Genomic DNA, 27413 nt, shown 5'->3' with positions numbered 1-27413 from the left:
AATTTATAATTTACTGTTTAAGAAAAGATCCCATGAGTCTAATAATAAAAATTTTAAAAATAGTAGACATTTACATTAGAAAAAAATGACAAATCGGGTCTACTAAGGGTGCTACTAATACAAAATATGAAATATCATCAAGCATAAATTAAAGCACCCTTTAAAGAATATTTTAACTGTATCTACTAATCTGCCTATCCTATTAAAACACAGTTTACTGGCTGTTTTTTTTTTAAAGAAATCCCACTAAAAATCAGTAACTGAAGAACAGGATTTTTTAAAAAGAAAAAACAAATCAATCACCTTAATGTCACTCATAAAAGAAATATGCTAAATATGCTAATGAAAAGGTTAAAGATGATCAAAAAACAGATTTCTTAGCAATATTTCTGGCAGCCAATGAATCTATCCTGCATGAAGAACTAATTGGATTTTTCCTCCTGGTGGCAAAATTACAAATAGCATGCCACTGGAAAAGTCCAATGAGAGTCACTGAGATCATCAGGTCATAGCTGTAAAAACTGTGCAAATAACTTAAACCATAAAACAATTCCTAGGTATGCCACCCACTATTGAATAGGTAGAATAAAAAAAAGCCTGTTAAAAATGAAAGCTGGTTTTTGCTTAATCCAATTAATTATGTAAAAATGAAACAAAAAGCGAGAACAAGCTAAATTAGCATAAGTGATAGAAAACCTTAAGACATAATTAGGTTGGTATAATTCTGTGACATTTAGAATCTCAATGAGTAATATGCTTGTATTATTTAAAAGAGACAAACACAAAGGGGATTTTGGGGGGATTGTTACACTATAGTAATCCCCATGTCATTGTTAATTAAATAGAATAAAGTCAATTTTAATTGGTTTGCGTTGAAAAAAAAGAGGATGTTAATAATATTATCTTGGTGCTATATCCATTGTTGGGTTGATTTCTAGTTCATTTTAAATTTTACTTTAATTGGCTTATTTATTCTTTTACAGATGTGTCCCTATACATCCTGTAGGTATCCATCCACCCCACTAGCCATGTGGGTCATAAATAAATAAATAAGCCACAATTTCACCAGCTCCATTAAAGGAAAAAAATGAATTTTCTTAATATGGGGAAAAGAAGAAGTCATACACCATCAATAAGACACAATTGCAATTCAGCTAACAACTGAATAACTAATTAATGCCTGGAAGTGGGGTTTCAACCAAACAAATGCAAACATTAACGTCAATAACACAGAGAACATTTCCCATCAAGTACCCCTCCCCCCCAAAAAAACCCTAAGTAAAGACCATTGATTATGAATGTATCTTTATAGCTCTTCTGATCAACTGCTGAATAGGGTCTGATATAGTTCAGCTGGTAATGAATTCCATAAGCATGGTTCCCCCACAGAAAAAGCCTCTTGATCTTATCCTTGGATTATTTTTAAAGTTAGACAAAAAAAGAACAGCTTCAGCAGATGGCTACAAGGTATGGACAGCCTGGTTACGTAAAGGGACACTTTCAGATCAGTACAAATATTAATGACTTTATCTGGAAAATGTCATGCAGATTGATATTCAATGTAGATATGATGATGCTATATAATTTTTTAAAAAATTAACACAGACATACAATTTTATTTTAAAAGAAATAAAAATCTATTGTGATATAAGCAAGAAAGTCAATAAATTTGACAGACCAACTGATTATAATGTTCTGGCAAACAAAAAGGTTATTTTAAATGGATGCTGAAAAAAATTACTATATTTGTTCCAATAGCACATCCATTGAAAGTCACGTCATCATTGGAAAGCCAAAACAGACAAAAGTTCTCTCCTGTATCATATAATAGTCTGTCTGTCTGTCTGTCTATCGCACACAATGAAAATTGGTTTCCTTGAAGCATGGGCAATTTATATGGCTCCAATTAATGGTTCATAGCATTAGATAACCTGAGCCAAATTTTAAGCAGAATTCTGTTCTGGGAAGGCTGAAGGAACTTGAAAATGTGAACAGAAATACAAGATCGGGAAATAATTTGAAATGAACAGAAGCCACCAAATAGTAGTTTCAGAAGGGAAAAAGTGGAGGGGTATTGGTATAGAAACTCTATGGCATGTAGATTGCTATCACTTTCCTGTGGTTGAAGGTATTGCTGGCTGGACAATAACAAATGGTTCAAGGGCTCTTTAAGTGTCGTGCTGAAAAGAAGGAGAGAAGCTAGTTACATTTAGGTCAAGGTGCATGTCCTACAGTAAAAACTAGCAGGTGTTTCAGCCAGAAGCAATACCCTTTGAATGGCCCTTCAAAGCAGTGATTTGCCAGAAGGAGGAAAACAGCTCTTGTAAAGGGCTAAAAGCATTCTTCCTCGGGGAAATGTTTTGAAAATACTCATAATTTGATGCAATCTGTTCCACTCCAAAATAGCAAAAGGATTTCTCAGTAGAACTTTCTACAAAGGATGCCCCTTTTCAAAAAGACATTCATGGCTAGGATGCTTTAGACATACACAACTCTGAAGACAGCATTTACCAATTCACCCAGGAATTTCTTTTCTTTTCTTGTCTAAGCATTTGCAGCTATCACACTATGCCATACATGGGGCTTCTTCCCTCATGTGTTTTAGAATTATATTTGTGAATACAACCTGAATGTATGGTCTTCTGGGTTCTGATAGCTTGAAAAAGAGATAAGACAAAATCAGAAAAGACTGGTTTATCAATGAGTAATAACTCAATTGATCAATTGGGCTACAAATTTGCTAGTCCCTCAGGGAGTATTAGCTGAGTATTTGTGACTGTTCCAATATAAGAATCATTTGCAATGTCTAACACATTCACTGGGACTGCTCAGAAAGTGCTCATAGACTCTTCAACATCTTTCATTTGGTCCAAATCCTCCCCATTTACACGATGGTATTGTGGGAGAGGGTTTCAGATGGTGTTTTGTGAGCAATTCCAACTGGAGTCATTTCCTTTAGTGGGAATTATGGACAGAACATTATTTTCCCACCAGAATTTTAGAACTTATAGACCTGTCTCTGGAGGAAGGTCTCTTTGATGGAATCCACTAATAACTGTCCATGCCCCAAGGTACATTTTAGGGCTTGGGGGAGTAGCAACATGAGTGTATACTCATCCCAGTCATGACTGAACAGGTCTGACATCCTTACAATTAATTATTGTTAGTCATGATAACTATAGGATGCCTCTACATTCAAAAGCAGTATGTGAATGCATACCAGTTGTTGGACACCAACAACGGAGGATAACAATAATTCTCATGTGCTCCTTGTGGTAGTTCTGGGGACCACCTCTTCTTTGCTATTAGAAACAAGCCCCTGGAGAGAGAATGAGTGAATTTCCATACTTACACTTAATGTCATTGTCATGATCACTTTAATTACCACTACAAAGGCCCATTACAGACCGCCCAAAAGGGGCGGTCTTGGGCCGCTGCCGGTTGCAGCGCAGAGGAGTTGCAGCAGCCAAACCGCGCGACTCCTCCGTGCTGCAAAGAAGGAGCATGAAAATCGCGCTCCTTCCGGCAACCCGGAAGAGACGCTGCAAGTGCCAAAGTGCGCACTCGCAGTGTCACTTCCGGGCTGCGACATGCGGACGCAGAGCGTCTGCTACGTCAAAATGGCGGCGGCCGTGTGGAATGGCCGTCACCATTTGTTACGGACTCTGTCCGTAATAGGGTAAGGGGCGTCTGGAAGAGATGCCCCTTTTTCAAAATGGGACGTCCTAAAGACGTCCCTTATGGCAATGTGTAACGCGCCATAGTTTCTTTGATGACACCACCCTGGGCCTTTTCATCCCACTGCTGCCACCTATTTATCACAAGCCCTTGCATTTTTTATACTATTTTTCTTATTAATTTGTGATCCTGCTACCTCTTCGTGACTATCACTTTACTCTCAAAATATGTTTTGAATTGTTAGTAGCATGGTAAATATTCAGGTTCCAGATGTGTCTTTCTTGAACAAGAAAATAAAACTTTATTTAAACAACAGTTTTAACAATGTTTTACGTATTGAGCTGTTCTATACAATGGTTACTGTTATGGTTTCTTTTACACACTCTTTCGCTAGAGAAAATGGATTACTTTCATTTAAAACTCGCACAATATTTATATTATATTATCTTGTCATACTAGCCAAACAGGCTAACCAAATCCTACAGGATATCCAACTCCAGCAAAATCCTCTCTCAGAGTTCTGGATGTATACCAATAGGGAGTCCCTTGCTTTTGGATTTGTCATGGTCAGCCAAGAGCAGGTATCGGAGGATGAGGAGGAGGATGGGCTCCTCCAGTGCAAGAGGTAATTGAGGCTACACCAGGTGCTAATCCTGCTCTGCCAGAGCCCAGCCCTGATCTCCCAGCCCCAGAGGAGGAGGCTCAGCCAGGTCCTAGTGCTGGTGGGATTCCTCTGGTGGTACAGCAGCCTAGTGGTGACTCTGGGGAGGAACCAGGCTTGGAGGTTCCCTTCTATAGACAACGCAGGGCTGAGAGTGCTGGCAGATTCAGATCCCAGAGAATTGCTGAGAGGCAATTAGCTAACCAGCCTCACCAGGTACGGGGGAGGGCATCTCCTATTTAGGAAGCAGTGAGACGCCAATTCAATGCCAGAGTTTATTGCATGGTCCTTTGGTGTGATTGTTGCCGACACTGGCTTCGTGTATCTTGACTCCTTGTTGCCCTGACTCTTGACTTGGAACCGACTGGACTCTTGTTACCTTCTGGCTGCCCTGACCCTGGACTGGACCTTTGTTACCTTCTGGCTGCCCTGACCCTGGACTGGACTGACTACAGTGATCTCTGTGTTTCTGACATCAGCTTTCAGCTTGTTCTCTCTTTCACTCTTGGCAAGGTTTGTGGACTGTTTCAGTTGCTTGCTTTGCTAATTACCTTGCTGAGACATCCTTATCAGCACTGTCTGTGTGTGCTGGCCACAGTCCAGGACAGGATTCTACCCCTAACCGTCCCTATCTCACACTGAAACACTCACTATACCTGTCCCTCTCTGGACTGAACTCAAACTCTATCTAAGGAGTTTATCACACTAGCGAGATCCCATGGGAAAATGGGATTTAAACGAGAGTTAAATTCAAATTTAAGCAGAACCTGCAAATTCAGGAAGTTTATCACACTGAATTGCTACTAAAGTGAAATGACACAAAGTTAAACCAAAGTTAAAGCGGAGAAAAATGCCACCTTTTTACTTTTGGAATTTCCCGAAAGTAAAAAGTTGCTTTTTTTTTTTTTTTGGTCCGGTTTAACTTAAGTTTAACTTCACATTATTTCATATTAACAGCAACATCATATGATAAACTTTGGGCATTTCTGGGTTTTCTCGTTTAAATCCCATTTCCCCCACGGGATTTCGCTAGTGTGATAAACTCCTAGCTCTCTCTCACTTAGCAACAGCCCTATTTAGCTTCTCCAGCCTTCACTGTGCTTGGCTTTCACCAGCTCTCTCCCAATTGGCTGTTGCTACACTGGCCCAACTCTGTCTGCTCTCCACACTCATGCACAAAAATATTATAAAACCATTAATGATTTAAATATATTAATTATTTAAAATAAGATAACAAGACTCATTGTAAAAGACAATGATTTGGTAAAGTGAAAAGGAGTAAGAAAAGATGAACATTATTATTATTATTATTATTATTATTATTAAACTTTATTTCTAAAGCGCTGAATCAGTCCACCTCTAGGGCAATCAACAAAAATTTTGATGAGGTCTCTCATTCATAGGATCCTTATAAATTGAAGTTATTGATGGGAAAAGACCAGACACTTTTATGATGCCATTATAGTAGTTCAGTAAATAGTAGAGAATTCCCGGGTCTCTTTGCTGTATTCTTTCTTCCACTTTCTGCAATGGCACCTGGAATGTAATCAGTTTATTTTGGAAAACTTCAATTTGTTTAAAAGGAAAGATGAAATAACCAGGATGCTGTCTTCTGCCTCCTCTACAATTTCTATGTCTAAGCAACATGATCAAAAAGCCATAATCTAAACAGATCCTGGCAATCATGATCTGTGGTGGGCTCTTGTTTTCTTTGGCAAATGGAACTGTTACTATGGAAAGCTTCCACATACCAGTTAAATATGGTGTTTTAACATATCTTGGTGTAAGGTTATTGACAACTGGAAAAAGGGAGGTTTACTTGGCATTACATTTCCTGAATATAGTTTCATATGTTGTAAAAGCATGGAGAAGTATTTTGTGCAATTATTCCCTCTCCTTTTGTACTTTATTGATAACCTACAAATATGGGAAGTTATGCATCACATCTTTTGCATGGCAACTTTTGTTTATATAAAATGAGCCTGTCATTCTTCTATCCACTTGTGAGTGTGATAATCTCTCAATGTCAATTTGGCTGAGTTTCTTCAAATCTTATCTACATTTTCTTTCCATCCTTGTGTTGTATCAGATTGCAATTTCTACACTGAAATCCCTGCTCATCTTACACATATTTGTAATGTGTGCATATATTTATACAATTTAACTAATTTATGCAACACTTTCTCCAAAGTCTACTTTGTTGCTTTATTTCAATTAAGCCCAGTTCAAGTGTTCACATTTTAAAATGTGTGCATTGTTTTACGTGCCCCTTAGTTCTCTGAAATTCCTTGTGACCCTTGCAAATGTGCAAAAGCTCATGACAAAGCAGACATTCTGCAGTAACAAAGTTTTCACTGAGTCTAGCGAGTCCATATTTGAATTTCATTCATATATCTACTTCTCCCAGCTTTCCAAGAGATCAGCCTTTACCATGTCAACAAGACCGAATGCCTAGCATTCCTTACAGCATGCAATGCCTTGTTTGTACTCACCCTGCATCTTATCTAGTTTTTGACACCAGTGTAAATGTGTTGTAGAAGCACTGTCAGTCTTGTGCTCTGATGGAGCATTGCATTGCTGCTGTTTTCCAGTCTTGTAAATGCCTGTTCCCATGCTCGTCTTTCTTGCTTTTTCCTTTAGGACTTGACTAAAGTTTTGTTGTTATTTATAATAGTGAAACAATTTAGTGAAGTGGGCCAGATGAAAAAGCATAAACTGTCTTCCAGAACGATCTGTACAATATTTTAAGGTAACAAAGATATTCAAACATAAGGAACAAGAGTTTAAATTACTACAGTATGCATTGCTATTGAAATGCTTATAGTTCATTGACATAAAATTCTCCCAAAGAGAAATTCAAACATACTCTGGCTGAATCTGCACTGCAGAAATAATCCAGTTTGACTGCCATGGATCAACACTATGGGATTCTGGGAACTGCAGTTTGTTGCAGCACCAGAGCTTGCTCAAAAATTTGCACAGAATAATAATGTATTAACTTAATGCATACTAAGTCCCAAACAGCAAAGACTCTAATCAGTTCAAAATTCTCTTTGTCAGTTTCCTTACTCTTAAATGATACATTTGCTTACTATTTTTTTTTTGTTTATGGATATTATTTCTAGCTCTACTGTCAATGCATGGATATGTAATATGGCAGCACTCTCTTTGCAGACATGCCTACAGACTGGGAAGCCATATAGCAGTTGCAGAATATGCTATCAACTGAGTCACATCTTTGGAAAAAAGGCAGAACATAAACCACAAATCCTTATCTAAAATCAGCCAAGTGCAAGATCTCCTAAATCCTTTCATAGACAAGTCAGCAACTTTCTCCTCAGCTGGCTCTGGATTAAGTTTACTGAAACCCACATAAAGTAAAGAACTGCAAGATTCTGTCACAATTCTACATCTGCAGAGAAATAGAAGTGAACAGGAAGTGAGCGTAACTCTGTCAAGGTGCATAACATTGCTAAGAGAACTCTGGGTATTTAAAAAAGATTTAAAAGATTGACTTCTTACATACATCTTTATTGAATAAGTCTCCAGACCATTTCAAAGAATACAAGATAAAAGGGGAAAAGCATATATAGTTAAAACTTACATAAAAAGAAATCTCTATAAAATTTAAAATACATGGCTCTGATTGCACTGTTGTAATTTGCACAACAGTCTGTCTGGGGTCCTTTTCTTCTTCTTGCTTCCATAGAATAGCAGCTTTCACTGCAAACAAGGCAACCCTAAGAGTAATAAAAGGCTCAATTCCTTGCAATAGCAGAGGCAACTTGCTTTCATCATCCCTTTCCCTCAAATTTCTGAGGATGGGAGCTAGATATTGCCCTCTAATACTGTTATATAATTGACAATGCAGCAGGTAATGTGTAAGATCTTCAACTTTAGGTGACCCACATATACAGAGTCTATCAAGAAAAGGGATATCCTGGTATCTTCCTTGAATCACCTTTGAGTCCATTTGCTCAAAGTGAAGTTTGGCAAAAGCCTTCTGATGTTCTCTTTTCATGGGAAAAACAGATAATTTTCGTCCTGGAAGAGTGTTTTGGCCCTTGATAGCCATTTCAAGGATTTTACTGAGGCCAGAGCTGCTAGGATTAACTTCTTGTTGACTTGGTTAGAAATATAAATCTATGATAATTTCATTGTCACAAAAGAAAAAAATGTCAACAACTCAATCTTTATTTACAATCCATAGATTTGCGATAACTTAAAACCATTTAAAATATAAAGGTTACATAAAAGATACAGGAAGTTTACATACAGTTAAATTATCAGATTGGGTTACAACACTGGAGATTAGTATTGGTTGTATAATTATAGTTCTAGGATATGTTGCCATTAGCCTGACCCTTTTTTTGATAATTCAGTCTCTCTAATTTTAACAACTAGAGACAAAAAATTTGCAACAGATAAGTTAATATTCATGCATTACCACCTTAAACAGCTTTTAAAAAGCTGTTAAAACAGATCTCTTCCGGCAGGTCTTCCCTGAATAGATACCTGGCCATTAAAAAAAAGCCTGGTTTGTTCACCCCTAATTCTGCAGTTGCTATTGTTTAACTGTTTTGTCTATTATTTTAAGTTATGTTTTAAACTGTAAGCTGTTTATTCGTAATTTAGGGGTGGGTGGGATTGTGGGATATGGGAATGTATGTTTTAACCTTGTAAGATGCCCCAGTTATGTTGTACAGAGGGGCTGGATAAAAATATTATTTATTATTTATTATTATTAATTGTCATTTCATAATAGCCCTGCTTAGAACTGAACAAGGGGCCAATCAGCCGGCTATGGCACTGGTTAAAAAGACTCATGTGAACAAAATGTGTGATAAAGTTTCAACCACAAGGCAAAATCACACAGAAATGGATATTTTTTTATTAAAAATATCAACACTTTTCTTTGCATTAGACAGACTATAGTAGCTATTGTGTACTTTTATTACTTTTCACATTCTGGAAATTTCTGCAACTTTTTTTTACCATTACATAGATTTTTGACTGCTGATGGTGTGGTTGGGGGTGGGGGGACTCTGGTCATTTTTGGGCTCATGTAAGCATGAATCAATTGCAGAAGATTTGGCAGTTTTATCAGTGGAGTGTCCCCACATTGCAGTAAAGAATATTCAAATATTCTAGCAGTCTTGCTATATGTGGATATGAGAACAATTTGATGGGAAAGAAATTCCTAATTCATCTATCCGTGTTATTAAAAATTAATTTCTGACCAGGTTTCTATAAGCCAATCAGGGCAGCTGTAGAACTGCCCTTCTTTCACCTCAAATACAAACAAAAAGTATATATCTAAATGAATATCACAGTAGACAAAAACAATTTAATATTTGGAAGAGTTCAAAATATGAATTCTCCCATTCAGGTTATAAGACCAGGCACCTATACATTTGAATCCAGGCCAAAACAGAGAGTCATCTGCACCACAATTCAATATTTCCTGAAACTCCCTAGCTTTCAATTAGAAAGTGGACAAATGAACTCCCTTATCTTTGAGAAGTGAAAGGTAGTTAGTGGCAGGGAAATCTTGCTTGAAGCTGAAAAGGCATTTCATTGATCAGGAACTTAATTTTATGCCGGTGGGGGCATAGGATTTATAGTTTTCCCTTATTCACATTGAATCATGAGGAAGAGAGAGCTAGCATAGGGCATGCAAAATATGAGCATCATCAGAAAAATAGCAAATGAAGGGTAAGCATCATATTGATGGTTTCCCTTCATCATTTGCTTCAGATACTTACAAAACACATGCTCCTAAGAAGGAAATCAGATTTTTCAACATGCCTCAGAACCTTCATTCTAATTATTGCTAGTCAATGTTTTCAGCTTCTCATTATCTTTGAGAAGCAGGAAGGATTACATTATTTTCCAGAATTTTATTTTTTTAAAGTCTAATTTAAGAGATTCAAGGGGGATTGAGGGAGCCTGCACCTCATTACATTACTTTCTAGGAAAGGTAAAAAAAATCACTTTTGGTTGTGGAGCAGAGAAGAAAAATATCTCCTCTCCTATACACTTTAAAAAAAGGCCTTGGGTCTTGCTTTAAAGGGAAATTGCCCAAAGGCTTCCAAAAACAAACATTCTAGGAACATTTCTTTTTTGACTTTATTTTCTTATTTCTGCACAGGAAGAAGAGATCTGGAAAAGGCATGGAAGCCACACAAATGGCCTTTAGGCTTACTGCAGCCTGCAGGCTATATCATTCTCATATAAGGCTGAGTACACACAGACTTTTTGTAATATAATGTGGTTGACAGAAAGAGCAATTTCACTTACTACACAGGGAAAACACAAGTATTGTTTCCAGTTCATGACAGCTACACGTATTAGTATCAAACATTTCTACATTAAAAATCCAACACTATGTCTCTCTGGACTTTATTGCACAGGGCTACTGGGATGCAACGAGAACGGTCCCAAAGGAGCCAGGAAGGGAACGGAATGAGTAGGGGACACATTTTACTGCACACTCATTCCATTCCCAGTCTGTTCCAGGGAGGAGGAGATTTTTGAGAACTGTTCAAAACAGTTCTCAAAAATTTCCTCCTCTAGAACGGATGGGGAACAGATGGGGAACAGAACGGAATGAGTGAGGGACTTGTGTGTGAGATAAAATGTGTCCCCCCACTCGTCCCTCACTCATTCCAGGCCCCTTCCATTCTGTTCTGAGAGCAGTCTCTGGGAGCCTTGTGCGATAAAGTTCACAGTGTGTGTGTGTTCTTTGTCTCTCACCAGTCAATGATTTTTCTGGTGCTCTGCAGTCTCACTAGCTTCCCATACAACCATGGCAGACAGATCAGGGTGTGCAGACAGCCAGAGAGTCTACAGAGTGATGGTAAGATAAGATGGTAGAAAACAAATGGATGGCCTTGACTACTTGGTAGTGATAAATAAATGCAAAAAGATTACCAAAAGAAATTCTAAATGACACTGAGAACAAAGCAGAAAAACTGTGGCTCGATTTTCACAGGCCTTTGCGGCACCCCCGTCATGTGCTAAGGGTTCGCCGAGGATGCACCGTCCATATTGGCCTCACCCCTGGCACATGACGGGAGCGTCAAAATGGCAGCGCCCTGTACACATGGGCGCCGCCATTTTGACATGACGGACGCTTAGCGTCCACACGTCCCGGCGCTGTTGTGATGCTGCAAGTGCACCATTGGCGCCTTATGGCGTCACAAAGGTGCCACAAGAAGAACCCGCTTTTTGCGGGTTCTTTTTGTTCTGCGACAGAGCCGCGTGGTTTGTCCGCTACAGCTCCCTTGTGGAGTAAACCAGGGTGGTGGGAGACCACCCTTTTTGGGCAGACTGTATCCCGCCATAATTTCTCTTTCATCAGAGAACTAATATCTATGCAATACATGCAATATAGGCTTGAATCCCAACATAAAGTAAGTTAAGGAAGTTCACAGAATAGAAGTTTCCCGAATTCCTGCCAGTATCTCTTTTGGTTAACATATCTTATGATCCAAGTCATACTCATGTGCTACATGGGGCAGTACAGTATCTTATCGGAAGATGCAAGTTCACATCAGTATTCTGTCAGAATGTTAAGGTTTCTGATTAATTTCCATTCAAAAATTGATTTTACAAACCTTACAGAAAATGCAGCCCTTTTCTTATACTACATTTAAATGTCACTTCCCATAATAAATAGCAATAATTGGTTTTAAAGGCTAATAATCTTCAACCAAATGTACTCTATATTTTTCATGAATTTATCCAAGCAGAAAAGTAAATTTATGCAAAAATCAATTTCAGTATATGTTTGTTGTGTTTGCACATGGGTAACTCAGGAAAAATCATTTCGTTTAAATGTCAGGAGTTTACCCTAGTCTCCTTTCCCCCAGTGTGTTTAATGGATGTATATATCCTGACTTTATGCTTGGGTTTAAAAACAGTATCAAAACTGAAATTTGATATTGTGTATTTGCATTTAACTCATATGAAACATTTAAAAGAAGGCAGTCAAGCCTAGAAGGCATTGCTAGAACCAATGAGTAATGAAATTGGAACTTCTAAGAGGCAGATTGACACACATTATATCTTACAGTTTTATGTACAGGAATGTCTAATTATACATATTAGTGAAGGGGGTGAAAAATATTTACTATTTATCACTTTGGCTTCTGACATTCAAAGTATCATTACATTTACATTTTTGCTACTTGGCCACAACACATCCAAAAAGGCTGCCCAAAAACATGTGCATATTATTCTAACAACTCACTTCAGATCACTATTGGAAACAGTCTCACTGTCAGTACGTACCACTAGCTGAGCTTGGCAAGTCTTTCTAGAACAATCTAAGACTGTAATTTTAATCAAATGATATACAGAGGTGAGTCTCCTGTTCTCATGGGTTTGTTAGAATGCTTGACAGCAACCATGAAAATGGAAATGTGCAGCTAGCACAGCAGAGACACCAGTAGGAATTCCACACAACTTACTTGTATGTAGTACAGAAGAAGAATTTTGTTTTTAGTCAGTTCAAATGTCCATGTAAGGCCAAGATTTGCAAAGACAAATTTGGAACAAATGTCAAATAAAGATAAAATGTGCATTTACTGACAGAGCAATGTCTTAACAACTTTGCTAAGTTTTAACATTGTTTTCTGATGTCTTGAGTTTCTTTATATGTAGCAATTCACTTTTCAGAGTGATGGTAATTATCTGTTTACAGGCTATAGGAGAAGAGAAAGCATTCGAATCTGAAGAATTACAGAAGTGGCAGAAAACAAATAAAGCCTAATAGGAAATCGTGCATCACCTGGATTACTGAAACAAAGAATTGCTGATTCACATAAAGTGGAACAATGAACAGGTATTTGACAGATTCACTTGTTTATCCATCTTTCATAGATAAAGGACATGCAACCTACATTTAAAGAACAATTGGCTTTCATGTAGGCCTCTCATTTACTGTAAGATTCCTCATTTATTACATGTAAAGATCTGCTATGGTGCTTGTAGGCATGCCACATAGGAGAGGAATGAAGAATTATGTTATGAGAATCCTACATTTATATGAATGTTATAAGCCTGAAGTGGAGGAGGTCAAACCCAATGTATAAATAGGTTCTGGACTTTTATAGAAGGAACATATGGCCTTAAATGTAATGGTAAGCAAAAAGTCAACTGATAAATAGAATGATAAATATTATACAAGTTTCATTGTGATAGGCTGTCTTCAATTTACTTTGAGGATGGGCAAATAAACACTGGGAGGTTGTTGTTTTTTAAATCACATTTGGAAACCCTACGCAACAAAAAATAGTGCTACAGCACAATACTAGCATGCTTATTTGAGTGGTATTGGGGGGGGGGGGGGGGGTGGCAGGACAAGGCTTTCCAAATATCTTCATGTTCCAGCATAACACCATGATACCTTTATGTGCCAGAGGTTTTCCTAGAACTGTAGAACCATCAGAATTTGAGACAACCCTCTCAGTGCAAGCCTACCTAGGCTTACAATTTGTTCCAGACTATTACTGGAGCAATATCATCATCATCATCATCATCATCATCATCATCATCATCACCACCACCACCATCAATTATATCTCATTTCCCCCCAAAATTGTTAAAAACATACAAAAATGATTATTAAAATACAATTAAACTATTACAATATTAAAACTGATCATTTAAAAATTATTAAATAAAAAGATTATTTGAAAAATTAAATACAATTAAAAAGATAAAAACATTTAAAAACCTCACACTTTAAAACAGCACAATGCCTCTGGTACATTCTTTAAAAACTTTCTGTTTTAAAAACTTGTCTGAATAAATAATATTCTAAGCTTTTCTCTTTTTATTTTCTCCTTCCTCTCTCTCTCTCACTCTCTTCCTTCCTCCCTTCCCTCCTTTCTCTTATTGTGTTGGCCACTGATCTGACTGAGTGCCACGTTCCCTTTTGAGTTTAGTCTACCAGCTCCAACTTAAGTGTGTCCAGATGATGATGGACTGCAAGTCCCTCACCACTGATCATGCTGATTAGGGTTTCTGGGATCTGAAGTCCAACAATACCTGGAGATCCAAGCTTAAGAACTGCAGCTTTAGCTGGTGAACCTCTTCAGAGGCCAGGAAGCATCACCGACTTCTTAAACCAGTAGAGCCAATTCCAATGTAGATCATTCACAATTCACAAGCTATACAAGCTACTAATCTTCCTGGCTGAAGCTACTGATCATTTTCAGGAACAACATTTCATATAACGCACTGCAGGAAACTAAATGGGATGTTATCCTGAGCATGACCCTATGTAGTAAGGGTCACTCAGTCCGGGAATGTTCATAGCACGCAAACCAGCCAAAGCTGATGAAAAGCCACTGAGGTTACCTGACCCTCAAGAGACACTGTTGAATCAAGAAGTACCATCCCAAAGTAATCTGAATCTATCTAAAACATTTACATACCCAGTTCATGGACACAATAACATCTACCCAAAAGGCCTCCAAGATCCAGTTTCTTCTTTCTAGCTCTTTGGTATCATTCTAGCAATATAAAGAATAAAGCCTTTTCATCTACAATATTTTCTTGGAGATTCCTCTAAATGCCTACGTTAAATTTTTATTTCAGTTGGTCACCAATACGATCTTCTGGGGTCTTTGAAGTAGATGGAAAGTGAACAAGGAAAAATGACACACAATAGAAAGCTAATTATAGGAGCTCAACTTGAAAGGCAGTATAAAGAAACAGGTCAAGAGTTCCTGAGAAATTCCTCAGTAATACATAAATGTGCTTATTACTTTTGGAAATGAACTTTAAAGTGGAATCACCTAAAACCACATATATTCCCCCCCCCCCCCCCGGAAAATAATATTCTTTGAACTACAGAATGAAACCAACTTGATTTTCAAGTTATACCCTGCATATGGAAGTCATTTATGTATGGCATCCAACACACTGTGTTCATTTGCATAATAATTGCAATTCAAATATTCAGTGAGGACATTCAATGAGATTGTTTTCCATAACTAAAATAAAGGTGCTTTTCCCAAATACAGATTCCCAAACCTGAAATAAAACATGAAAAACATTTTCAATTAATTCTTTTTCTACTTATTAGTGGCTACAAATGGCTTGTTATTATCAAACAGTAGAAAAGACATGGACCTCTTTTTTTTTTAAAGGAAGACAAATCTTAATTTGATAGTAATGGTGCTTATAATAGTACTGCTTACCTATAGTCTCTGGGAAGGCACCCCAGATGTAACAGATCTTCAGGGGCTCTCCCTTGAGAGTAGAAAGAAAGGGCCAACCTCTAAGAAGAGACTCAGTTTGCTAAATTACTTCCATACAATATGGGAAATTATGTGGCCCTTCTCCATCCAATATCAAAAGGAAAAGAGTGAGCTAGGATGCATTATGAGAAGGGCTGTTTCCACAGGATATATAGCAACACACCTCCAGAACTGAGGAAATTGTATAATTTCAATGATACAGTCTTCCCATAATGCATCCTAGCTCACTCTTTTCCTTTTGATGGCAGTGTATATAATTTCACAGCTATTGTAACCAATGGAAAAAGAGAGAAAACTACAAAATGTCCACCAGAGCCAGACAGGCTGGGCTTTGGATAAAGGGACTTACCCACTTTCAAATCTCCCCAATCACAAGTAGCAGATCTCCACTACCATCTCAGTGTGTTTTCTGCTGTGACTGAGTGCTTCTGTTCTAGGAACAAGGGTGGTGGTAGTGTTTCCTCTATTGTACTAGTATCCATATTGAAAAAGTAATATGGTAATGATTTGATTATTTATTTGATATGGAGGAGTGGGAAGGGGAGCGGATTTGCTAGGAAGAGACTACTATGTTTTCCACTTCAAAATAAAAAACAACAACAGAGAGGTGATTACTTAGTGTGTATGGGAGGGAGGTATATATGCATCAAAGAAAATGCAACATTATGAAGAAACCTATAGACGTACTGAAAGATTTAAAAAAATGTCTTTCTTAATTTCTCTCCAAGAGCTTCAGGCAACAAAACAGAAAACTCCCACCTTGAAAAATTAAAAGCAGTTTGAACCAAATATTTCAAAGAATTTTGCATGGATAAAGAGGTGAAACTATATATCTTCTCATCAGCAATAATAGACATTATCCAGTAAAAACTTGTTAAGAGTTCCACAGTCATATTACAAGAGAGATTGTAGCTATCAATGAAAATTTCCACTTGCTGTAAGTCTGCATGTCAGTCAAAGACCGATGGAACACAAGGGCACTAACTGTGAAAAGGGCTTCTCTGTTTGCCTATCTCCTGTTTCTGGCTCCTATTCCTCTTTTGTGTATTTACCAGTAAATCAATTTTACAAAACACACATGAGAAGTCATTGACTCTTTAAAGTTGCCATGGGACTTCTTGACATTAATAGAAGAAGAAAACAGGTAGCAGCTTACTTGTTTAATATCCTTAGCTCAGATCTTTCACAATGGCTAACGTAAATGCTACCAGTTATTAAACATGAAAACAATGACGGAGGATGAAGAAACTGATCTTATTTGAAGCAGCTCAAAATATTGGATCTCACTGGCTTTAAAAAGGTGATACAAATCAGAACTGGTAAAACCTCACTTTCTACAGTTACATATTTTCCTATCTATCTATCTATCTATCTATCTATCTAGCTACCAGTATCTATCTATCTATCTAGTAATTTTGATATTTATATCTATGTTTACATCAACCTATCTGACATCTATTATCAATATCTAAGAGTTATTTTTAAAATTCATGTACATTACTTATTACTTATTGTCATTGAAATTAAATTCATTGTTGTTGCTTGTTACAATAACAGAAAGTACCCTACAGCATTACTGTTTTTTTTGTTGTTGTTTTTACTTTGTTCAAATGAATGTTGTGATTGTGGGCTGCCTTGGGTCCCAGGTTATAAGAACAGCTGGATAATAAGTAAATGATCCAATTTTTCTGGGTCTAGATCTGTATATTTGGCAAACATGTGTCCACTACTTTATGGTATATACAGGCTTCTGAAGATCAAGTTGGAAAACTGTTAAATATAAATGACACTATGCAGCCTGCAGTAGACATAGCTTCGCTACTGTGAGTAGTCACACTGATATTTCAAAAGTAAGAGATGGGAAAGGATGGGAAAATCAGAGCTTTAAAAGTCCCTTTTCAGCACAAGTCCCATAAAGCTCAGTGGTCAGCCAAGGGGATTCTTGGGGTTGTAATCCATGAATAACTTTTCTCAACACTTGAAGAATGGACAGTTCCATTCTATAATTCACTGAATACAATTTGATTTAATTCTGATGAGATATATGAAGGTTTTAATAAGAATCTGGATGGATATTATTTGTTTCTGTAGAGCAGTGGTACCCAAACTGTGCTCTTCCAAAATCCCAGACTATTGGCCAACATGGCTGAGGCTTCTGGAAGCTAAAGTCCAAAATCTCTTAAAGGACCAGTGCTCTAGAGTGTAACAATTTCTAAATGGACATGATATGTGGTGTAACAACTGTTGCTGTTGTTTTTCCAAAGGTCACAGTGGATGGCAGCCTTGAGACAAGGAGAGGACAATGTGTAGCCTTCAACATATAGTTTCACGGCAACTTCCATTACACTTAGCCACTACAAACAATGTAGAGCTCAGATTCACTCTGATGTAGATGCCAGAGTTGATACAGTTTCGTTAGATATAACCTTGGTTCCTGCTTGTCCAGTATTGATTTGTGCAGCCTGATGATGTGGACAGGATCCTTGGAGAGATGAGAGCCACCACATGTATTCTAGACCCTTGCCCTTCCTGGTTTATTAAACAAGCCAGAGGAGGACTGGTGGAGTGGGTAAGGGAAGTGATTAATGCCTCTTTACAGCAAGGCAGAATTCCAACATGCTCAAAAGAGCCTGTGGTAAGATCTCTTGGTTCCAATCTCCCATTTCTAGGCAAGGTGCTAGAGCTTGTGGTGGTCTCTCAACTCCAGATGTTCCTGGGTGATACGGATTATCTAGATCCATTTCAGTCTGGTTTCAGACCTGGCTATGCGATAGAAACCACTTTGGTCACCTTGGTGGATGCAAGAAATTGGACCGGGGGAGTGTGTCCTTGTAGGTTCTACTGGACCTGTCAGTGGCTTTCAATACCATCAAGTATGGTATCTTTCTGAGTTGCCTCTCTGGGATGGGGCTTGGAGGCACTGTTCTACAATGGCTCCATTCTTTCTTGGAAGGGCACTCTCAGAAGGTGGTGCTGGGGGATACCTGTTTGACTCCTTGGCCATTGGCCTGTGGAGTCCCTCAGGGCTCAGTCCTGTCACCTATGCTTTTTAACATCTAAATGAAACCACTGGGAGAGGTCATCTGGAGTTTTGGAATAAGGTGTAAATAAATAATAAGGTGTCACTTTATGCTGATGATATCCAGCTCTATCACTTCTTTCCACCTAATTCCAAGAAAGCTATTTCTGTCCTAAACCAGTGTCTGGCCACTGTAATGGACTGGATGAGGGTAAACAAATTGAAGTTTAATCCAGACAAGACAGAGTTGCTCCTGGTCAGTCAAAACACAGATTTGGGAATAGGGATTCAGCCTGTGTTAGATGGGGTTACACATTCCCTGAAAACTCAGGTTCATAGTTTGGGGGTAATTCTGGATTCAGCACTGAGCCTGGAAGCCCAGGTATCAGAAATGACCAGGAGTGCTTTCACACAGCTAAAACATGTGCCCCAACTATGCCTGTTCCTTGAGAAGTCAGATCTGGCCACGGTGGTACATGCCTGGTTACATCCCGTTTGGATTACTGTAATGTGATCTATGTGGGGCTGCCTTTGAAAAGTGTTCAGAAATTTCAGCTGGCCCAAAGAGCTGCAGTCAGGCTGTTAACTGGAGTTGGCTACAGGGAGCATACAACTCCCTCATTGCAACAGCTCCTTTGGCTGCCAGTTGGTTTCTGGGCACAATTCAAAGTGCTGGTTTTGACCTATAAAGCCCTATACAGCTTGGGTCCAGGCTATTTGATGGACTGCATCTCCTTGTATGAGCCCACCAGAGTTCTGAGATAATCTGGAGAGGCACTTCTCCCTGTCCTACCACCCTCTCAGGTGTGTTTGGTAAGAACAAGAGAGAGGGCCTTCTCAATGGCTGCTCCCAAGCTTTGGAACTCCTTCGCTAGAGAGGCCAGGATGGCATCATCCTTACTATCCTTCCGACACCAGGTAAAGATGTTCCTGTGCAGTCAGGCCAATCAAGCTGAGAAGAACTGGGTTTTTAATGCTGGGCTATACAAATTTTAATGGTTTGTATTTTAATATATTACACTTTAATTTATAACTCTTTTAAACCTTAAAATTGTTTGTTTTTTAATTTTTATATTTATGTGTTTTAATGCATTGTATTGTTTTATACTTGTTTGCCACCTTATCCTTATATTGGGAGAAAGGTGGGATATAAGAAAATAATAATAATAATAATAATAATAATAATAATAATAATGGCAGCTGCAATCTAGGACATCTGGATAGCCACACACTGCACACCTTGCTTTAAGCTTTTTTTTAATTCAGAATACACTGAAAGTTAGTCTTGCTTCTATTAAATAAGCATTCAGGTGTCTTCGTAATAACCCACTGTTTAACTCCCACATTCTGTCCTTATTATAAGGCTGTAGTTAGGTTAATCAAGAGCTGTGTGGGTGAATGCAAGAAAATAGCGATTAAAGACTGCATATTTAACTTGTACTGCCATTCCAGGTTTGATGCTTACTTCAGTGAATACACATTTTGGACTAGCTAGTTCTAAGCTACACTGGCTCCAAAAAAACCCTTCATTCTTATTTCTGATGGACAACCCTTAGTTCAAATCATGTTAATTTTTTATTTTTTTTTTACTTTAAAGAAGATACAGGAAGAATCGTACATTATTATCATTGTTATTTCAATTCACGGTATTCAGTCACTTCTGATCTTTTTGGCGTTCTTTTCTCTATTTATTCCACAAACTTTATAGCATAAAGGGAAGGGACTATACATGTATTTACATCTGTTTAAGTGATCAAAATAATATGTTATTGCTACTTAGTTGTTTGTTACAAGCATGGGACTTTTATACATGACTCTGAAGGGCTACTTGGGATTGCCAGCCTTGATGTTTATTTCATAAAGGTATGCTACTGGGAAGTGAAATTACTTTATGTTTCAACTTACAAAACAACACACATATAAAACCATCAATGACTTCAATAAACACAGGATTACTGTAGCTATAAGCAGTATTTGAAAAGTGCTTGTAAAGTGAGAAACGTGTACACAGTATATTTTCACACAAAGAGAGAAATGCTATTATAACTTTCTTTTCTACATGGTTACTGAATGCTGGAAGAAGAAAAAGAAGGAAGCCCATCTACCTCTTCCCGTGATTTCTGACAGTTCAACAGAAGACAACCAGGAAAGTGTACATGCACAACTTTCCCAAGTGATAAAGAAATATGTTAATGCAGGATTGCTAAGCATGTGGAAATCTCTATGCAGATACAGCTATACTGTATTAGTATTTGCTGAATATATGAAGGCTGACAGACAAGTGAAAGAACATAAATCATGGGAAAGACAGGGCACTGTCTTCCAGCTATGAGTTTAGTCAACACATGGAACTGAAGGTGATTAGAGGATTAGAGGAGGGCCTTTATTAAAAATAAATAAATAAAAGAATGAATGTAAGCAAGAGATACAGCTGATGAGATGTCAGAGAAGTTGTAAAAGCAAAAATTAAGAACAGGTAATTTTATGAGTTTCATAGAAGCATTTATATTTAAGATGTAACCAAAAGGGGAAGATCAGTCGCTACCAATGATAAAGATTACTATTATTTGGCAATAAATATATATCATTGTTTTAGTGACTTTGTACTGGGTATCATTTCTTTGTTTGTAAAAGATTTAATTTGTAGGATTAATGTGCTGAACTATTTCAATTCCTTCACCATGGTAGAATTCAGAGACAAAGGGATGGGACAGACCACCTGAAAAGGGTGGATTGGGGCTGCCCCGGACTGCAGCCCCAATCAGCCCTGGAGCCGGCCCAAATAGGAGCAGAAAAGATCCCCTCCTACTGGGCCAATAAAAAAGCAGCCTTAAGAGGCCCAGCTGCAATCCCAGGGTGGCTTCTGGGTGCTCCAGTAGCATGCGGTGTGTAGATGCCATGCCCCTGGAGCATCCTGAGGCCACCTTCATCTGATTGGTTGAGTGGTTTTGAGATGGCTTGGGAGCATGCAGTGTGTAAATGCCATGCTCCCAAGCCACCCAGAAGGCAGCTTAATTTGCTGGTCTGTTCCTGCCCATAGTCATGTTAGTCTGGATTATCAGTATGCAAAGAGATTTTGTAGTATCTTTGAGACTAGCTGGAAAAAAAAGCTGGTAGATTTCTGCTGCTGAAAGAGAGGAAAAGACTTTTTATACTTGGTTCAGTCATTAAGCAGAATGGAGACTGCAATCTAGATATCAGAAGAAGTCTGGAACTTGGAAGAACAGCTAAGAACGAACTATACAAGAGTCTGAAGTGTAAAAATATATTACTGAATAGTAAAGATAAGAATACTCCATGCCATCACATTTCCCATTTCTCTGTATGGTTGTGAATGGTGGACACTGAAGAAAGTAGACAGGAAGAAAATCCACTCACTTGCAATGTGGTGCTGGAGAAGAGTTCTACAGATACTAGGGATCGTTAAAAGGATAAATAAATGGATTCTAAAGCAAATCAAGCAAGAACTCTCAGAAGCCAAGATGTCTAAACTGAGACTGTCATACTTTGGAGATACCTTGAAAAGACATGAAAAAAACAATATTGCTTGGTACGTCAATAATGATGCTTAAGGTAGAAGGCAGTAGGAAAAGAGGAAGACTTCATTCAAGGAAGTCTCAATCCAGGAAGTCATAAATTTGCAAGACCTGAGTAGAGCTGTTGATGATAAGGTGACTTTGAAGCCTATCATTCAAAGGATCTCCATAAGTTGAAGTGGACTTGGTATTAATTAACAACAACAGAATTTAATTCTACTTTTAAGCAACTTAGACCCTCAGATCCAGTGTTACACTTTCTCATATGAAAGCTGCACAGCGAGAGGGATGTCCTGAAGAAAGGACTGTGAGAAAGAATATATGAGCATTAGAACCAAGGAGAATCCTATGAAGCACAGTGTCCTTACAAACTTTTACTCACCTTTGTATGTGATTAAAACACCAGCTTTTGAACATACTTTTTTTTTTTGGCTTCTGAAGAGATTATTATGAGCTCTATAAATTCTTAAGGATATAGTTCTCCACTAAAAACTTTGAGAAAGAAAAGCGGAGAATACATCTGTATATAGGGTGATGGTGGCAAGGATATTATATGCCACAAAATGGAAGAGGAAATACCTACATACAAGGAATGGCTGCTGAAATTAGTAGATATGATGCAAATAGACATTATGATATATTATTTGAAAAGCAGGTAAGTGCAAAAGTGCAGTGCAGGAGGAATGGTTAGGAGTAACACAAATGGGAAAGGCTGTAGTCATACATTCCACACATTTCTAGGATAAATCATAATTAGTACAATTATGCATATGAAAATTAGAGTAACTTATATTAATACATACATTGATTCATCAAGATGAGAGGAAGATGGGTGAATCATAAAGGTGGAGAGCAACAAGGAATTGTAGATGATAGCAAAGATGTGTGTACTAAGTGGTATGATATTCAAATTAAAGAAGAGATCAAAATTCAATAAGGGTAGAAGAGAAGTTCAAATAGAGGTCAAGAAGCTTACAGATGTTTGGTATCATTTGTGGATGTATAGAGTTGGTATGTATTTGTGCTAGGAGATATTTAGATTATTATGTTTGTTATGTTATGTATCTGTGTTATTTTAACTAGTAAGGGCTGTGAATACCAGTGAATCAATGTGTAAAAGATAAACTCAGACTTTGGAAAAAAATCACATATTGTGAGACTATGGGCTGAAACAGACAGCCCTGAAGGGGTGGTTTAACACTGTTCCTTTGACCGCCAGATTGGGGACATGGCAAAAAGTCAGCTTTTTTGCTGCCGCCACAGCTTTGCAGCACTCCTGCAGTGTGTGGCGTATAAACACCGCGTGGCCCAAGTGTCGCAAAGCTACCTGCCATGCAGGCAGTTTCACAGCCAACTTGGGAGCATGAGCCATTCCTAAGCCACTGGGAAGCCACCACAAAGGGGCCATCTGTTTTGCCCCTATGTGACTCACCAAATGCTGGATACAATGTAGCAAGCGGCTACAGTGGCTGTGGGATTCTGGAAGTTTGGACATGAAAAAAAGAAAATATATCCAACCTATGCATAAACTTGTCTTTGACGTTTGTAAAAATTATCACCACCATCTCTCTGTATTTGTAACTTGAAGTTGTCACTGGAAAACTTTCAGTAGAGCTCTCTGTAAAACTCTCCTTAGCAGAAAATTTATTTTTCAGCTGTGGATACTAAATCCCTATTGGCTTAGAAATGCCAAATCATATAGCTCAAAAAGTAATTTTCAGTCATGTTTGATTCTAAACTTACCATCTTTAGATGACAGTCAAGGCTCCAATTAACTACACTGCTGAAAAATATATCTCCTACTAAGAAATGCTAATGAAACAATAGTGATAATTAATCATGCCAGATTCACACTCCTATTTTGTCTACATATTTAAACAGATTTTAATTGCCTAAGTCTTTGGAAAAGAAATTTAAAGGCAAGCTAAAGTCCTAAAGACATGCACTGAAATATATTTTATGCTATCTGCAGTTCTTTATTTTTTCCACAGATGGTAAGATACAACTCTATTCTAGTTATTATTTTTCATAATCATACTACAGAAATGCTCAGAAATTGCACTACAGATCCTCCCTAAGGCAAGAGAGATGTAAACTTAAATTAAGTCTTAGTAAAATCAAGATAATTTACATAGATCATTCAAGCTGGTTTTGTACCCAGGCCTCGCATCAGCACCTAGCAGTGTGAAAAACGCCCCACACTAAGGTTGATTCCAACAGCTGCATAGACAGGACACTAAGTACAGGAATCTTATATATCAAGCAAATGAGAGGCATTCAGACACAAACATTAGGAAATTATGGAGGTTATGCCCCTCTGAAATGTTTTTTGTCCCCTAAATTCTGTTCAGGAGGCATAGATAGAAAGAAGAATGGATTCTGCACCAAAGCTATTTTTGTGTTGGTATTACATATTTCCAAGAAGAAAAGGAGTATCAAACAAAAAAGAGAACAAAACAAGTATGCCACTTTAAATATCTGGTATGGAATAGTAATACAATGAATGGAGATGGTGTCTGACTCTGAAGCTCCCCTAAGTCCCCATTACCTGGACATTCCAAAGCAACAGTGGGTGGATATTTGCACACTTATTCTGTCTGACACAAAAAAGTGGGCAGTTCATCCCCTCGAATACCAAAAATGAGTCACCTATCATTGATCATATTGATGGGTGCCTTCTTCTGACACCAGCGGGAGTGATTCAAGGTGAGCGGCACAGTGAAATGTGTTGTAAATACCTGTATAGGTGTGATTCTTTTGAAATTCGGCTTAAGGGGGGTATAACATGGGTTCATTGCTGAAGTAGCCATATGACACCCAGAGAGTTCACACCAGACTTGGGAACTGGGCCCTGTGCCATCAGAACCTATTGTCATGATGGGGGGGACATGTGTTATTTGGCTCTGTCTTGGATACAGGAATTTTGGCTTCTTCCCTCTGTGACCCCAATAATTCTTGGTGCAGATAGAATGCAATGTGCTGTTCAAAGCTGTAGGCTGTTTTATGTCTTTATGGCAGAAAAGTCCCATTTTTCCAATCCAGATTTAATTAAGGGACAATTTTTATTGTAGCAGGTTTAATTTTCAACATATGATGCAAAAAACAAACAAACAAATGTTTGATTTAAAATACTATATCAGCATTTATAAAGCATACATAGACATTGTTTGGAATAAAACTAGGAAGTGTACTCACGAAATGCCCGATAGAATTCTTCTAGGCCTAGGTGCTTGTCACTGTTATAATCATCATATTTCAACAGATCGAAAAGGGAACAGTCAGAGAGATCTTTGCCAAGTTCATCCTGTTTTATTACCTGACAAGAAAATTATAACCATGAAATTACACTGGAGCTGTAAGAGTTGAATGGTATAATTAAGTATTTCTAATATCATGTAATATATCGTTTTAAAGAGACTGCAGGGCAATGAACTAGAACTATGTAAAGTCAGAGATTTGCAGTTGCTTTGTAATTATATATGTCATTCATTAAAATGTTAATAAATTTCTGACTATGCATATTTGGATTTGGAACAATATGAAATGAAACAATAAACATGTGTTCTATATTACATAAAGACAAAAGTTTCAAATTGTAATCACTCTTGGCTTTATTCATAGATATTTCTGCAGAATATTCTAATACATCTCACTTGTGAATGCAACAAAAAACAATAACAAGACTTAACCTTCCCATATGTTTCTATCATTCCAATGGAAAATTCTGCAGGAGAATGGAGGTAGTAGCAACAGGGGGATTGTCCAATCCCCCAATGAAGCTTTCTATACAAGCTTTAGTGACTTTCAGGTCCACACTGCATGTAGGCAGTATGTGGAGGGGGGTATTTACCACTCCCAGTGTAGTTTTCTTGATTTAAAAAATCATTTCCAAATACTTACTTGCCACTCAATCTACTGTAATTTCAGCATCTTGCTGCTGAACAGCACATCAGTCATGTCTATCTATGTGATAATACAACTAAAGGCAAATACAGCTAACTCAGATGGAGAACAATAATTCCTTACAGTATCCCAGATTCCTCCTCATTTTGCAATGAGGCAATATGCAATTGGTAGCATAAAATGGTAATGTGACAAATGGTGTGAAGTAGGGATGTAACACCTGACTTAGTTTCTCCTTATATGGTGAACAGGACAACTGCCCACAATGTGTTCAAAATTCTTGACCACAATGCAAAACACATTGCAGAAATAATCCAGCTGGAGACCACTTTAAGTGCCCTGGCTCAGTGCTAGGGAATTCTGGGAATTGTAGTTTCTGAGACATTTAGCTTTCTCTGCCAGAGAGCACTGGTGTCACAATAAACTACAATTCCTAGAATTCTCTAGCACTGAGCCAGTACAGTTAAAGTGGTCACAAACTGGATTATTTCTGCAGTGTGTTTTGGATGAGAGCAAGATTTTAGGGCATTAATACTGATTTCAAGAGTACTATTTTGCACTTTTCTTCAAAAATGTAAACCAGAAAAATGAATTTTCTATTGTTTTATCATACACACTAGTAAGAATTACAGCACTGGATGAGCTATTTGTGATTGTTATGAACACTGATCATCAGCTTTCCCTTCCCTCGCTTGCTGTGTGTATGAACTTATATCTTCATAAAAAGTTTTGCATAGACATTTTGCACAAAATGCACAGGCAAAGGGAGGGAAAAACCACTTGGTGTTTCACTCTTCAACCCTGTGTGGTGTAGTGATTTTAGTGTTGGATTAGGAGATCGGGGTTTGAAGGCATGGAGACCCATTGGGTGACTTTGGGCAAGTATCAAGGCACTTGCAAACCCCCTCCGAATAAATTATGACAAGAAATCCCAGATAGATTCACCTTAGGGTTGTCATAAATGAAAGATGACTTGAAATCACATAGACAACAACATGTTTCATTCTAGCACAGTAGGTGAGGTATCTTAGTGGTGCTGGAGTAACTTCACTTAGGACTCTTTCCAAACAAATTATATGGAGAAATGGAAGCTTTCTATGGAAAACTTTGCCAGGAATAGCTACTGCAAAAGTCACTGTGACAATAACTGAATATCATCAACAGGTGTAGGTCTTAACTTCTGGTTTGCAAGATGTTTTGGACTTTAATTCCCAGAAGCCTAAGCCAGTCTAAGAGATCTTGGATGTTGAAATTCCAAGCATCTGGAAGATCAAAGGATGAAATGCTGGTCTTCATGATACATCATGCTTTTATCCTAGCACCCTCTCCCCTACAAAATTAAA

General features: G+C 37.9%; 1 protein-coding gene across 3 annotated transcripts in view; it reads right to left on the bottom strand.

Moving 5' to 3' along the window:
• Positions 1 to 27413, bottom strand: part of FSTL5 (follistatin like 5) — a 424501-nt gene that overhangs the window by 154172 nt on the left and 242916 nt on the right. For all 3 annotated transcript variants that reach the window (XM_089525584.1, XM_089525583.1, XM_089525582.1), the window contains exon 6: positions 25363 to 25483. In XM_089525584.1, coding sequence (XP_089381710.1) covers positions 25363 to 25483 — 121 coding nt within the window. The remainder of the gene's footprint in view (positions 1 to 25362; positions 25484 to 27413) is intronic.

This window comes from Sceloporus occidentalis, unplaced genomic scaffold (genome assembly GCF_023333645.1).
Source record: "Sceloporus occidentalis isolate IW3139 unplaced genomic scaffold, rSceOcc1.0.p SCAF_5, whole genome shotgun sequence".
NCBI classification, from domain to species: domain Eukaryota; kingdom Metazoa; phylum Chordata; class Lepidosauria; order Squamata; family Phrynosomatidae; genus Sceloporus; species Sceloporus occidentalis.
The sequence above is the reverse complement of the archived record's forward strand: the minus strand, read 5'-3'. Positions and strand labels throughout refer to the sequence as shown.